This window comes from Capra hircus, chromosome 1 (assembly GCF_001704415.2).
Source record: "Capra hircus breed San Clemente chromosome 1, ASM170441v1, whole genome shotgun sequence".
Lineage (NCBI taxonomy): Eukaryota > Metazoa > Chordata > Mammalia > Artiodactyla > Bovidae > Capra > Capra hircus.
In genome coordinates this window covers 118,896,106-118,908,497 of record NC_030808.1, presented here as the reverse complement: position 1 = coordinate 118,908,497, position 12,392 = coordinate 118,896,106, and the positions used below count along the sequence as shown (strand labels likewise).

The window sequence follows — 12,392 nt, the reverse complement described above, 5'->3', positions numbered from 1 at the left end:
CCATGGGATTTTCCAGGCAAGACTACTGGATCTAGCCCAAGCTAAAATAAATTTTAGCTAACTTTGTATAATTTGATTTGAACAGCAGGTTAAAAATAAAGTAGTACATTTTCCTCAATATCCTGATACTGTAGACAAGAAGCTGACTGCTTGACGCTGAGTGTAGTTAGTGGAATAGATCACTGTGACAGGAGACTCCAAGGCAGGAGGCTGCCAGCCATCCACTCTATCAGCCCTTATTCCTCTTCGGCCTTCTCCAAGCTTGGAAAAAGTCTGACTCAAACAGAGGTCTGAATCCAGATCCTCATAAACAGTGTGCTATTTGTTTTGTCATATGCCAAGTACTTTCTTTCTATTTACATCAAGAAGCAAAGTGTTAAACTACCTATAAAAATTAGTTTTATCTAATTAGGATATGATTTCTAGAAATTGGTCCAAATTAGATACAGTTGTGGGAAACCACATAATCAGATAGTTACCTTCCTTGGAAATATAAATATGTAAAGTGATCTGTGCAGACAAGAACTATTTAAAATCTTGTCTCCAAGTACTAATTATATAGATAATTTTATTTGCATATTAATTACATGTGTTACTTGGTGTCAGTCAGTAACAGAAGTGGGTTCTAAGCACAGAAACATCTGGTTGGGCCAGATACCAGTTTAAATAAAACCACATTAAGAGGCTGGTTTGACACAATGATTTACTTAGACACCCTTCATTAGACAGTGCATATAAACTACTATTTAGTTTAAAGCATCTGTGTGATATTTTTTTTAATTTCCAGAAAATTAAATTACCAAGACAGATTTTACCTTAAAGTAGCACGTTTGCTCCCTTTCCCACAGAAAAAGAGCAACAGGATAACTAGAGACTGTCAGCAGTGGCACACACATCAGCAGTGGCACCCTTTCCCTCCTACTGAATAAAAATTAGTGCCTTAAAGTTTATTATCTAACATAGAAATATGCCTCCAATGTTGGGGGAAATCCATGTCCATAAGTGCCGAGTAGGATACAGGGTAATTCAATTAGGGAGTCCCTGGAGAGAATTGAAATCGTGCAGAGACCTGGAATCATGCTTTTGAGTAGACCTGCCGTCTATGGGGTCGCACAGAGTCGGACTCGACTGAAGCGACTTAGCAGCAGCAGCAGCACCCTGCAGGAATGTGGGTATCAGGGAAAGGTAGTCCAGACCAATTTATAACATGACTCTGCCTCCCTAAAACATCCTTCCCCACTGCACTTACACACACACACACAAACACACATACACACACTCCAAAACTCATGGTAACACATACACTGGCCCACAGTTCTCCATTCCTTCTTTTTTTTAAATTGAAGTACATTTGAGTACAATATTAGTTTCAGGTGTATAGCACAGTGTTTCTGTATTTTCATAGATTATACTCCTTTAAAATTTATACCAATGGCTGGTTCATGTTGTGGTTTCACAGAAAACAAAATTCTGTAAAGCAATTATCTTTCAATTAAAAAAATAAATTTTTTAAAACTTATTACAAAATAATGGTTGGTTATAATTCCCTGTCTTATACAGTATATTCTTACCTATTCTTATAAAAGTAGTTTGTATCTCTTAATCCCATACCCCTATCTTTTCCCTCTCCCCACTGCTTTGCTTTCTAAATCTGTGAATCTCTTTCTATTTTGTGATGTACACGTTCATTTGTTTTATTTTTTTAGGTTCCATAAATAAGTGCTATCATACAGTATTTGTCTTTTTCTGTTTGACTTATTTCATGAAGCATATTATTATCTAGGTCCATCCACTTTGCTGCAAAAGGATAATCTCATTCTTTTTATGGCTAAGTAATGCTCCAGTGTATATGTATACCACATCTTCTTTATTCATTTGTCTATTGATGAACACTTGGTTTGCTTCCATATCCTGGGTGTATCTTTTCAAACTAGTGTTTGTTTTTTTTCTGGATATACATCCAGGAATGGAATTGCTGAATCACATGGTAGTTCTATTTTCAGTTTTTTGGGGAAGCTCCATACTGTTTTCCACAGTGTCATACCAATTTACATTGCTACCAACAGTGGCAGTGGACTCTCTGGACTCTCTATTATGTTCCATTGATCTTTGTGTCTTTTTTTGTACCAGTACTCTACTGTTTTGATGACCTAGCTTTGTAGTATAGTCTGAAGTCAGTCAGAAAGAGTGATATCTCCAGCTAACCAAATCCAACAATATATTAAAAGGGTCATACATCATGATTAAATGGGATTTATTCAGGGTTGCAAAGATGGTTCAACATTTGCAAATTACTCAATGTGATATACCACATTGACAAAAGGAAAGATTTAAAAAACTCACTTGATCATCTCAATAAAGATGACTAGGTACCTGCGGTCAGCTAATCTATGACAAAGGAGACAAGAATATACAGTGGAGAAAAGACAGTTTCCTCAGTAAGCGGTACTACAAAAACTGAACTGCTACATGTGAAAGAATGAAATTAAAACATTCCCTAGTACCATACACAAAAAGTAACTCAAAATGGATTGAAGACCTAAATGTAAGGCCAGACACTCTACAAGTTTTAGAGGAAAACATACAGTGAACATTCTTTGATATAAATTGCAGCAAAATCTTTTTTGACTCACTTCCTAAAGTAATGAAAATAAAAACAAAAGTAAATAAATGAGATCTAATACAACTTAAAAGCTTTTGCACAGCAAAGGAAACCATAAACAAAACAAAAAGACAACCTTCAGAATGGGAGAAAATATTTGTGAACAAAGCAACCATCAAGGAATTAATCTTCAAAATATACACATAGCTCATGCAGCCCAATATCAAAAAAACAAATAACCCAGTCCAAAAAATGGGCAGAAGATCTAAACAAACATTTCCCCAAAGAAGACATACAAATGGCCAAAACGCACATGAAAAGATGCTCAACATCACTGATGCAGTCAAAACTACAATGAGGTATCACCTCACACTGGTCGGTCAGATGGCCAGCATCAAAAAATCTATAAACAACAAATGCTGGAGAGGGTGTGGAGAAAAGGTACCCTCCAACACTATTGGTGGGAACGTAAACTGGTACAGACACTATGGAGAATATTTATGGAGGTTCCCTAAAATACTAAAAATAGAGCTACCATATGACCCAGTAGTCCCACTCAAGGGCATATACCCAGAGAAAACCATAATTTGAAAAGATATATGCACCTCAACACTCATTGCAGCACTGTTTACAAAAATGAGGACTTGGAAGTAACCTAAATGCCCATCAACAGAGGAAAGATTAAGAAGAAGTGATACATCTATACAATGGAATACTATTCAACCATAAAAAAGAACAAAATAATGCCATTTGTAGCAACATGGATCTACAGATCATTATACTGAGTGAACTCAGACAGACACAGAAAAACGAATATCATATGATATCACATGAATGCAGAATCTAAGAGAAAGGGTACAAATGAACATATTTACAAAACATGAGTCACAGATATACACAACAAACTTATGGTTACCAGGGGATAAGGGGCAGGAGGGATAAACTGGAAGACTGGGATTGCCATATACACACTACTGTATATAAAGTAGGTAACTAATAAGAACCTGCTGCATAGTGCAGGGAACTCTACTAAGGACTCGTAATGGCCTAATTGGGAAAAGAATCTTTAAAAAAGAGTGGGCATATGTATTAATATATGTATAACTGATTCACTCTGCTGTATTCCTGAAATTAACACAACATTGCAAATCAACTATACTCTAATAAAAATTTTTTTTAATTGGAAGGAGACAGGTAAAATTATCACTATTTGCAGAAGATAAGATACTTTACATAGAAAATCCTAGTCTCTATGCAAAAACTATTAGAATAAATGAATTCAGCAGTTGCAGGATATAAGATTAATAAGCATTATCTGTTGCTTTTCTATATACTAACATGAACTATCAGAAAGAGAGTAAAAAAAAAAAAATTCTGCTTAAAATTGTATCAAAAAGAATAAAATACCTGAGAATAAACTTAACCAAGGTGGTGAAAGACCTATACTCTGAAAACTATAAAATACTTATGAAGGAAACTACAGATTCCATGCCCTCAGATTGGAAGAACTAATATTATTAAGACGCCCATACTACTCAAAGCAATCTACAGATTTAATGCAGTCCCTATCAAAATACCCAGGATGTTTCTCACAGAACTAGAACAAAATAATCCTAACATTTTTATGCACCCACAGGAAAAAAAAAAATACACACACACACACAAATTGCCAAAGCAATCTCCATTCCTACTAAAAGCAGCATATGGAAGGAGCCATGAAATTGTTAAAATAAGATTCGTTTTGCCTCTTCTCTGAACTAATCTGCTCCCTGATCTTGAGACTTGGGCTTTCTGGAGAGCTAGTCAACTGATTTGGAGAAGGCAGTGGCACCCCACTCCAGTACTCTTGCCTGGAAAATCCCATGGACAGAGGAGCCTGGTGGGCTGCAGTCCATAGGGTCGCTAAGAGTCGGACACGACTGAGCAACTGCACTTTCACTTTTCACTTTCATGCATTGGAGAAGGAAATGGCAATCCACTCCAGTGTTCTTGCCTGGAGAATCCCAGGGATGGTGGGAGCCTGGTGGGCTGCCGTCTATGGGGTCGCACAGAGTCAGACATGACTGAAGCGACTTAGCAGCAGTCAACTGATCAAACTTTGTAGAAGCCTCAGTAGACTAAGGAGAGTTTAGATCTGACAGTAATACCCAGGGCTTTCCCTCCTTATGATGGATAACTGTTGTATAATGGTTCACAGCTAGAGTACTGAAGTGAGACATTTCTAGGCTCAAATTTCAACTTCTGTATTTTAGTTATATCAATGTTGGAAATCTACCTAAAATCTATGAAAATGGGAGTTATAATGGTACCAGATTAATAGTGTTGATGTAAAGATTAAGTGATAAAATGTAAATATCATGCTGAACAGAATTGCGCATAAGAAAGACTCAATAAACACTGGCCATTTACATCATTAAATCCTCAGGGGTGATTATTTATCCTTTCACCTATATTTAGGAATATTTTTAACAAGTTAAGTAAATCTTGGAGTGCTAAAATAATATTTAAGAGAAAGTATTTTGGTTTCATCTACTTAAATCTGGCTGCTGGTTAGTGGAATGCCTCAGGAAAATAACATCTGGACATGGATCTTAATTTCCAGCCTTAGGCTTAATTTCTAGTTCCCATCAGCAGCAATCTGGCACCATTCTGATGTCCTCATGCAGCTGCATATGTGGGAAGGTCGTATTTCAGCTCACACGATTCTCTTTTGCCACTGTTATCACAAGAGCTAAATTGATATGTGTAAGTCTAAAAATATTCTTAGATACGAGCTTCCTGTGACTAATTAATACTGCCATATGTTACCAATCAACCTCTGAGACCATAAAAATCTCTCTTTTGCCTGATTCCTCTGCTTTTAATGCAGGTGGAGCAAAAGCCACAAGCCCTCTTTAGAGTTTAAGACAATTAAATATGGCTGCAGGGACAACCCAAAATATAATCTCCAAACTTTCCAGACTTCATGTGAGTTTTAGTGCACAACAGGCGCCCCTTGATTCTAAATGTGTTGTCAAATTTTTCTTTCTCAAAAATCCCAGATTCATCCTAAGTCAAAAGCCAAGCATACAGTGAGATAACTATAATATGCATAATAAAGTGCTTGTCAGTGATGTTAATGAGAATCAATATTCATGAGCAGTACATGGTCTCATGTCCTAAATAAACTCTAATTAAGAGTATACCTCACTTCTGTTCTTCCTCTAAATTCAGATCAGTCAATCAGCAAGAACAGCACTGCTCTAGATAAATGGGAAGATAGGAATCCAGACACATGACATATCTAAAAGACACGGTTAGAGAATCATGAAGAAACAGTGTAAGCTTGATCAAAGACAGAGATGAAGGAAGAGAAAATTTCTGCAAGTGAAAGATAACTGTTTTTCTGTCCCCTGTAAGTGTAAATTTTATCATTTCCCCCTGTCGAACAGAATCTTGATTCACGATGTACAAGAAGAGGTTGAAAAACAGTTTGATGTTAAAGAAGATAACCCAGGCAGGCACAGCTATGCAAAATATAATAACTGGAGCAAGGTATTGTATAAAATGCCTGTACTTCCAAAGAGAAAAATGTCACCCTCAGCATTTGTTGTCATTTGGTTATCTTTTATTCTAATCTCTCAAAATTGGTTTTGTTCCTAAGATTGTTGCTTGGACTGAAAAAATGGTGCATAAGCATCCTCAAATGGTCTCTCGTATCAAAATTGGAACTACTGTTGAAGATAATCCACTGTACATTCTCAAGGTAAAAGTAATTCAAGAACTACTGATTCTTACTATTGTCCAAAAACATGAATCTAAGAGTTACTTTGTGACACAACTAGCTAGTTTTTATTTATTTGGTGTTTATTTTTGGCTGTGCTGGATCTTCACTGCTGCTCCGGCATTTTCTCCAGTTGGGGTGAGCAGGGGCCCCTTTTCATTGCAGTGGCTTCCCTTGTTGGGGAGCACAGGCTCCAGGGCACACAGGCTTCAGTTGCTGGGGCTCCCAGGCTCTAGAGCACAGGTTCAATAGTTGAGGCACATGGGATCTTCCTAGACCAGGGATCAAACCCATGTCTCCTGCACTGGCTGGCTGATTCTTATCCACTATGCCGCCAGGGAAGGCCCTAGCTAATTTTTAGGCAATAAAAAGTCTTATTTCTTTGAAGAACATGTAAGCTTTAGACAACCATTCAAGAATAGAAGTGACAGATGGTTTTAGGTGGGACCAAGAAAGTCTATGAATAAAACACTTGACAGACACAGTGGACAGAACCAGACAAGTTCTTATCCTATATCTTTATTACAAGAGCATATGATGTCCCTGGTGCATAAAACAGTTTTTCATCCATTAAAATTTGGGGAAATGGACAACCAAATGTCAAGCAGAAAAGAAATGTAAGAATCATATAATTGTAGGAGTCCAGTACAGTAAGTGAGGCATTTTAACTGTGTTGATAGGGATTTCTGTCTATGACTGAGTTGACAACTGCCATTCAGTTGCTGCTGGATTTCTGTACATCCGAAGACATTGCTCCCTAAAGCATCCTCTCAATGACTGAGAAGCCCTTCCCTACTCTGAATTCCCATCCATTCATGCTCTCCAACCACTCAAAACAAATATAAATTCTCCAAATGACAGCCCTTCAAATATCCAGCCCTGTTCCTCCTCCCCACTGCAACACAACTACAGAGTCTTTCCCACTTCTTGTTTATGAAGTAACAAAAACAAAAGAGAGTGGCAGAAACAGAAGCAACTTTATAATCTACATCTCAGACCAAAGGATGTTAGCAATAAAACAAGAAAAACATAGATTGTGATTTTTAAACTAATTTATTTAATTGGAGGCTACTTTACAATATTGTGGTGGTTTTTGCCATCCATCGATAAGATTTTTTTAAAACTGTAAAAGCCACTGACATGGAGAAAAATTTTTGAAAAATAAACTGTGAAATAGATGATGAAAAGACATGTACCATGGTCCTCCCTGAGAAAAATAAGTGCACACACAATGACTCATGCAACAGAAGACAGGTGAAATAATTGCTTTGAGACAATGAATGAGCTCTTGGACAACAAGAGATCAGTGTGTGAGTTCATGTAAAATAACATCTCAGATTTATTTTTTAAAAGATTGGGGGAAAGAATAAAAGAAGAAAGGCTATTTTTATGGACTGTGGCATTCATGCACGAGAATGGATTTCCCCAGCCTTCTGCCAGTGGTTTGTCTATCAGGTAAGTCAATTGGAACATTCACACAATTCTCCTTTGACTGTCAAGCCTCCAGCACTTCACTGGGTGGCAACACCCCCTTTACAAATGAATGCAGTTCCACTTAACTAGAAGAGCCCACATTTGGTGCTGTCAGGGAATAAAACACTCTGGATTTTACTCATCGTTGAGGTTTTTTATATAATTGACACCTTCCTTCAAACTTCTTGAAATCCAGATGATGGCTTATAAAATTTTTTTAAATGGCTACAATATGGTTTATCCTATAGTTAAGTATGGAAAATCTGAAACTATCTTTATACTTAAAATCTACAAAATGGGCCTTACTTCGGTGAATTCAAAGCACAGAACACTAGTTCGCACTTAGATATTTAATTGGTACACACACTTTTGGAAGTTTCATACTTAAATTTCCTTTCCAAGTGAAAAATAACTCACTTTTTTAAGAAGTAAATCCAGTTTATGGGCTTCCCAGGTGGCATAGTGATTAAGAATCCACCTGCCAAGCAGGAGATGCAGGTTCAATCCCTGGCTTGGGAAGATCCTCTGGAGAAGGAAATGGCAACCCATTCCAGCATTCTTGCCTGAAGAATTCCATGGACAAGAGGAGCCTGGCAGGTTACAGTCCATGGGATAGCAAAAGAGTCAGATACAATCTAGTGACTAAACAACAACAAATCCTGTTTATAAGTTTGTTGTTCCTCTCACTCTATTTCTATTGTATTCTAATTCCCATGATCTTTTAACTCTCTCTTTTCTGCCAACTCTTGCATATAACATGCTGCTGGAATACGACATCACAACCACTTTCAGGGCAAGTTTATTTCCACTAGGAATGAATCTGCCAATCGAACTGATTTATCCCTGCAGTTGTTTTAGTTCTTCAGCTGAGGGCCAAGAGCTCGGCTTACTTAAGCCATAAGGAACACACAAGATAAGCCTATAAGAAATATCTTTTCTTGGGACTTCCCTGCGGTCTAGTGGCTAAGAGTCTCAGCACCCAACGCAGGGGGCCCAGGTGCAAACCCTGCTCAGGCAACTAGATCCCACATATCACAACTAAAGATCCCACTTGCTGCAATTAAAACCTGACACAAATAAGTAAACTTATTTTTTAATGAAAAGAAACATCTTGGCTCTAGTGCAGATAAACGTGGAAGAGATTGTCCAAGAATAATGAGAGATATTAGTTAGCCATAAAAAGGCCAGATAATCAGAGAAATTTCCATCTGATGTGAGAAAAGTTGATTGATCAATCTAAATATTCTAATTTTTTTATTAATAGAGTGTTTTTCTCTTTAATCCTACTTATAATTAATTCATGAATCCTCTCCAATATTTACATGTTCCTATGCTTACACACTCAACCTCTATTTACCTAAAGATGTGAGGGCAAGAATCTACTTAAATTGCTAATCTTTCAATTGGCCTCCATTCTTTCTATGAAATGTATCTTGCATTTGCATTCTACATTTGGAATGCTACTAGTCTCGGTAATTCAATGATCCTTTAAAGAATATCCAGTCTTCCCTTGTGGCTCAGCCGGTAAAGAATCCGCCTGCAAAGTGGGAGACCTGGGTTCTATCCTTGGGTTGGGAAGATCCCCTGGAGAAGGGAAAGGCTACCCACTTCAGTATTGTGGCCTGGAGAATTCCAAGGGATCGCAAAGAGTAGGACATGACTGAGTGACTTTCACTTTAAAAAATATTCAGTCAAATTCATTTCACTAGTCTGAATAAGTGTAATTTTTTCTGTCATCTATATGGGTCATTTATCTTTATGCAGTTTAGGTGAAATATGTTTGAAATAATGTGACCTTGGGCAAATGACTTAAGGAGTTGTCGTCATTACAATTATAACCACAGCACTCCATATGGTAACTAAACTTTATACCAATAGCTTAATTTTTTCCTACTCCTACAGGCAACCAAAACTTATGGTAAAAACAAGATTATGACCAAACTCCTGAACCGGATGAATTTTTATGTTCTTCCTGTATTCAATGTTGATGGATATATTTGGTCATGGACACAGGTACTGATCTATAATCTCCTGTTTGAATTTAGATAATATATTATGTACTGACTTTCATGCACACTGGGGCTTCCTAGGTAGCGCTAGTCGTAAAGAATACATCTGTAAAAAAAAAAAAAAAAGAATACATCTGTTAATGCAGAAGACAGAGCCGATGCAGGTTTGATCCTTGGGTCGGGAAGATTCCCTAGAGAAGGGCATGGCAACCCACTCCAATATTCTTGCCTGGAGAATCCCATGGACAGAGGAGCCTACAGAGGCAGGCTACAGTTCATAGGGTTGCAAAGAGAGGGACACGGCTGAAGTGACTTAGTACGCATGCACGTTGATTGTTAGGCATTAAGTTTAACGTTTAGCTAACCAATTAATTCCAATTCAAAAACTCAGTTTAGACTAAGGACAGCATGATTTCCTGGTTACACAAGAGTCCTTGAAATAATATGAAATTTCGGCTCCTGAAGCTAATAATGGAGAAAAATGAAATAAAGCAGTAATTATAAAGGAAATGTATGTTACACAATATGGTGAAAGTATTTATAGCTAAGAATAAAAGTCACTTAGAGACATTATGAACATACTGACTTCAAAACCAAAACCACTGTATTCAATCAATTTGGGACAGAATCTGAGATGAAATAATTATATCAAAAAAAATCAATAAAAAAGTGACACAGGTATCTGTCTTTTATAGAATTCTTTATGCCCTGTTGCTGCTAAGATTAATTTTGAGATTTCAGACTGATACTATCACAAAAAATTCTTTTCTGAAAATTATGCTGCAACAGTCACAATTTGACCTGAATTATATCTGAATCTTTAAATGGTAAAAGGTGTAATGAAGTTAAAATTCAAACTATAGATAATTTCAGAACATCAGGGATTACTTTTTAATACTCAGAACTACACAACAGTTTTTAAAACTGTATTTTTTATCAAGGCCTTATAATAGTAACATAAAAACAATGTTTTTGAAAATATTACAAGTTATAAGAAAAATGTATATTTTCTTTAATGAGTCTCAGGTTAACTAGATAAATTTCAAATAAAGCTATAGACACCTGCAGAGAGAATCTGAAACGATCAAACTGAAAAATGTAAACTTGTGTAAACACGCCCATCATTCAATCCTGTAGAACCGCATGTGGAGAAAAAATCGTTCCAGGAACGAAAATTCCAAATGCATTGGAACTGACCTCAACAGGAACTTTAATGTCTCATGGAACTGTAAGTAGCAGACAAGATCTCAAGGGAAATAGCTATAAAGAGTGTGTAGACACTGAATTTAGTTAAACTATCTACTTATTTTAGGAAAGATAGGTTTAACTAAGCATTAATCTTCTAATCTAAAAAATGAAAGATACATGTCCATCCCAAACTTCATAACAATCCCATCTCCCCAACTTTCCCCTCAGCAACCATAAGTTCACACTGCTATATTCAAAACGGATAACCAACAAGGACCTACTGTACAACACAGGGAACTCTGTTCAGTGTTATGGGCCAGCCTGGATGGGAGGGGAGTTTGGAAGAGAATGAATATATGTGTATATATATATATATATGGTTGAGTACCTTTGCTGTGCACCTGAAATTATCACAACATTGTTAATCACTATCCCAATACAAAGTAAAAAGTTTAAAAATAATAATAAGTGTAAAAGAAAGCTATAACTAAAAATAAATGAAAGATAATCACCACTACTTTAGAAGTATTATGAATGTTTTGTTGAATGGGAGGAAGTAGGGGGTAGGACTGTTTATAAAACCATCTCTTATTTAATATATCTAGTTTTCTAAAAATCAGGTGCAACCCAGAAATTCAGATCATCTGAACAGAGGTCTCAACTCCCTTCCTGCCCTGGTCTGATAAAATTTGAGAAATACCAGTGGTCAGAACCAACAAATAGGCAGTTCCTCAAATGTTTAGTGAAAAGAAACATCTGGGGCAAAGAAAGCAGAAAGGTTTCATAGAAAAGCAGAGGCCTGCTACACCAGATAATATACAGCTGCTACACAAATATGATTTTATAATTACATTCATTCAAGGAGAAACTACCAATACCCCAATTCATAAATTTCTTCTTTATCTAATATTGTTAAAAATACCACCTCAGCATCTAATTATATTCTACCATAATGAATATGATAAAAGCATATATCCCTAAGTGAAAGCTGCCTGATGAAACAGATTAAAGAAACTCAGGCTCAAAGAAGGTAAGGTACCAGCCTCCAACAAGCCAAATCTGAGGCTGAATTGGAACAGACTCCAGGCCCCTAAGTGCTTCTGATGCATTATTCCCATGACCCTTAGAAATGGAAGGAAAATAAACAAGGCTAAGAATAAGAATATTCAAGTGGGCTAAGTCTGTCATACTCTGTGTCATGTGTGCAAAGTACTGTATAGTATCGGTAGCACCAGGGACACTGGGAAAGCCCTATAAACCTGGAAAACTAAAATGTTAGAAAGAAAAAAAAAATGTGAATCTATACCAAAATAGGTAGAGGCTGTACTGGGGGGTAGGGGGAAAGGGAGACAGATTT

The 12,392-nt window shown here is 36.7% G+C and overlaps 1 protein-coding gene across 1 annotated transcript in view; it reads left to right on the top strand.

Annotated features, from left to right (window-relative positions):
- Positions 1-12,392, top strand: part of CPA3 (carboxypeptidase A3) — a 32,345-nt gene that overhangs the window by 5,629 nt on the left and 14,324 nt on the right. Inside the window, exons 4-8 of the mRNA XM_005675465.3 lie at positions 6,034-6,136; positions 6,246-6,347; positions 7,719-7,820; positions 9,741-9,851; positions 10,985-11,075. Coding sequence (XP_005675522.2) covers positions 6,034-6,136; positions 6,246-6,347; positions 7,719-7,820; positions 9,741-9,851; positions 10,985-11,075 — 509 coding nt within the window. The remainder of the gene's footprint in view (positions 1-6,033; positions 6,137-6,245; positions 6,348-7,718; positions 7,821-9,740; positions 9,852-10,984; positions 11,076-12,392) is intronic.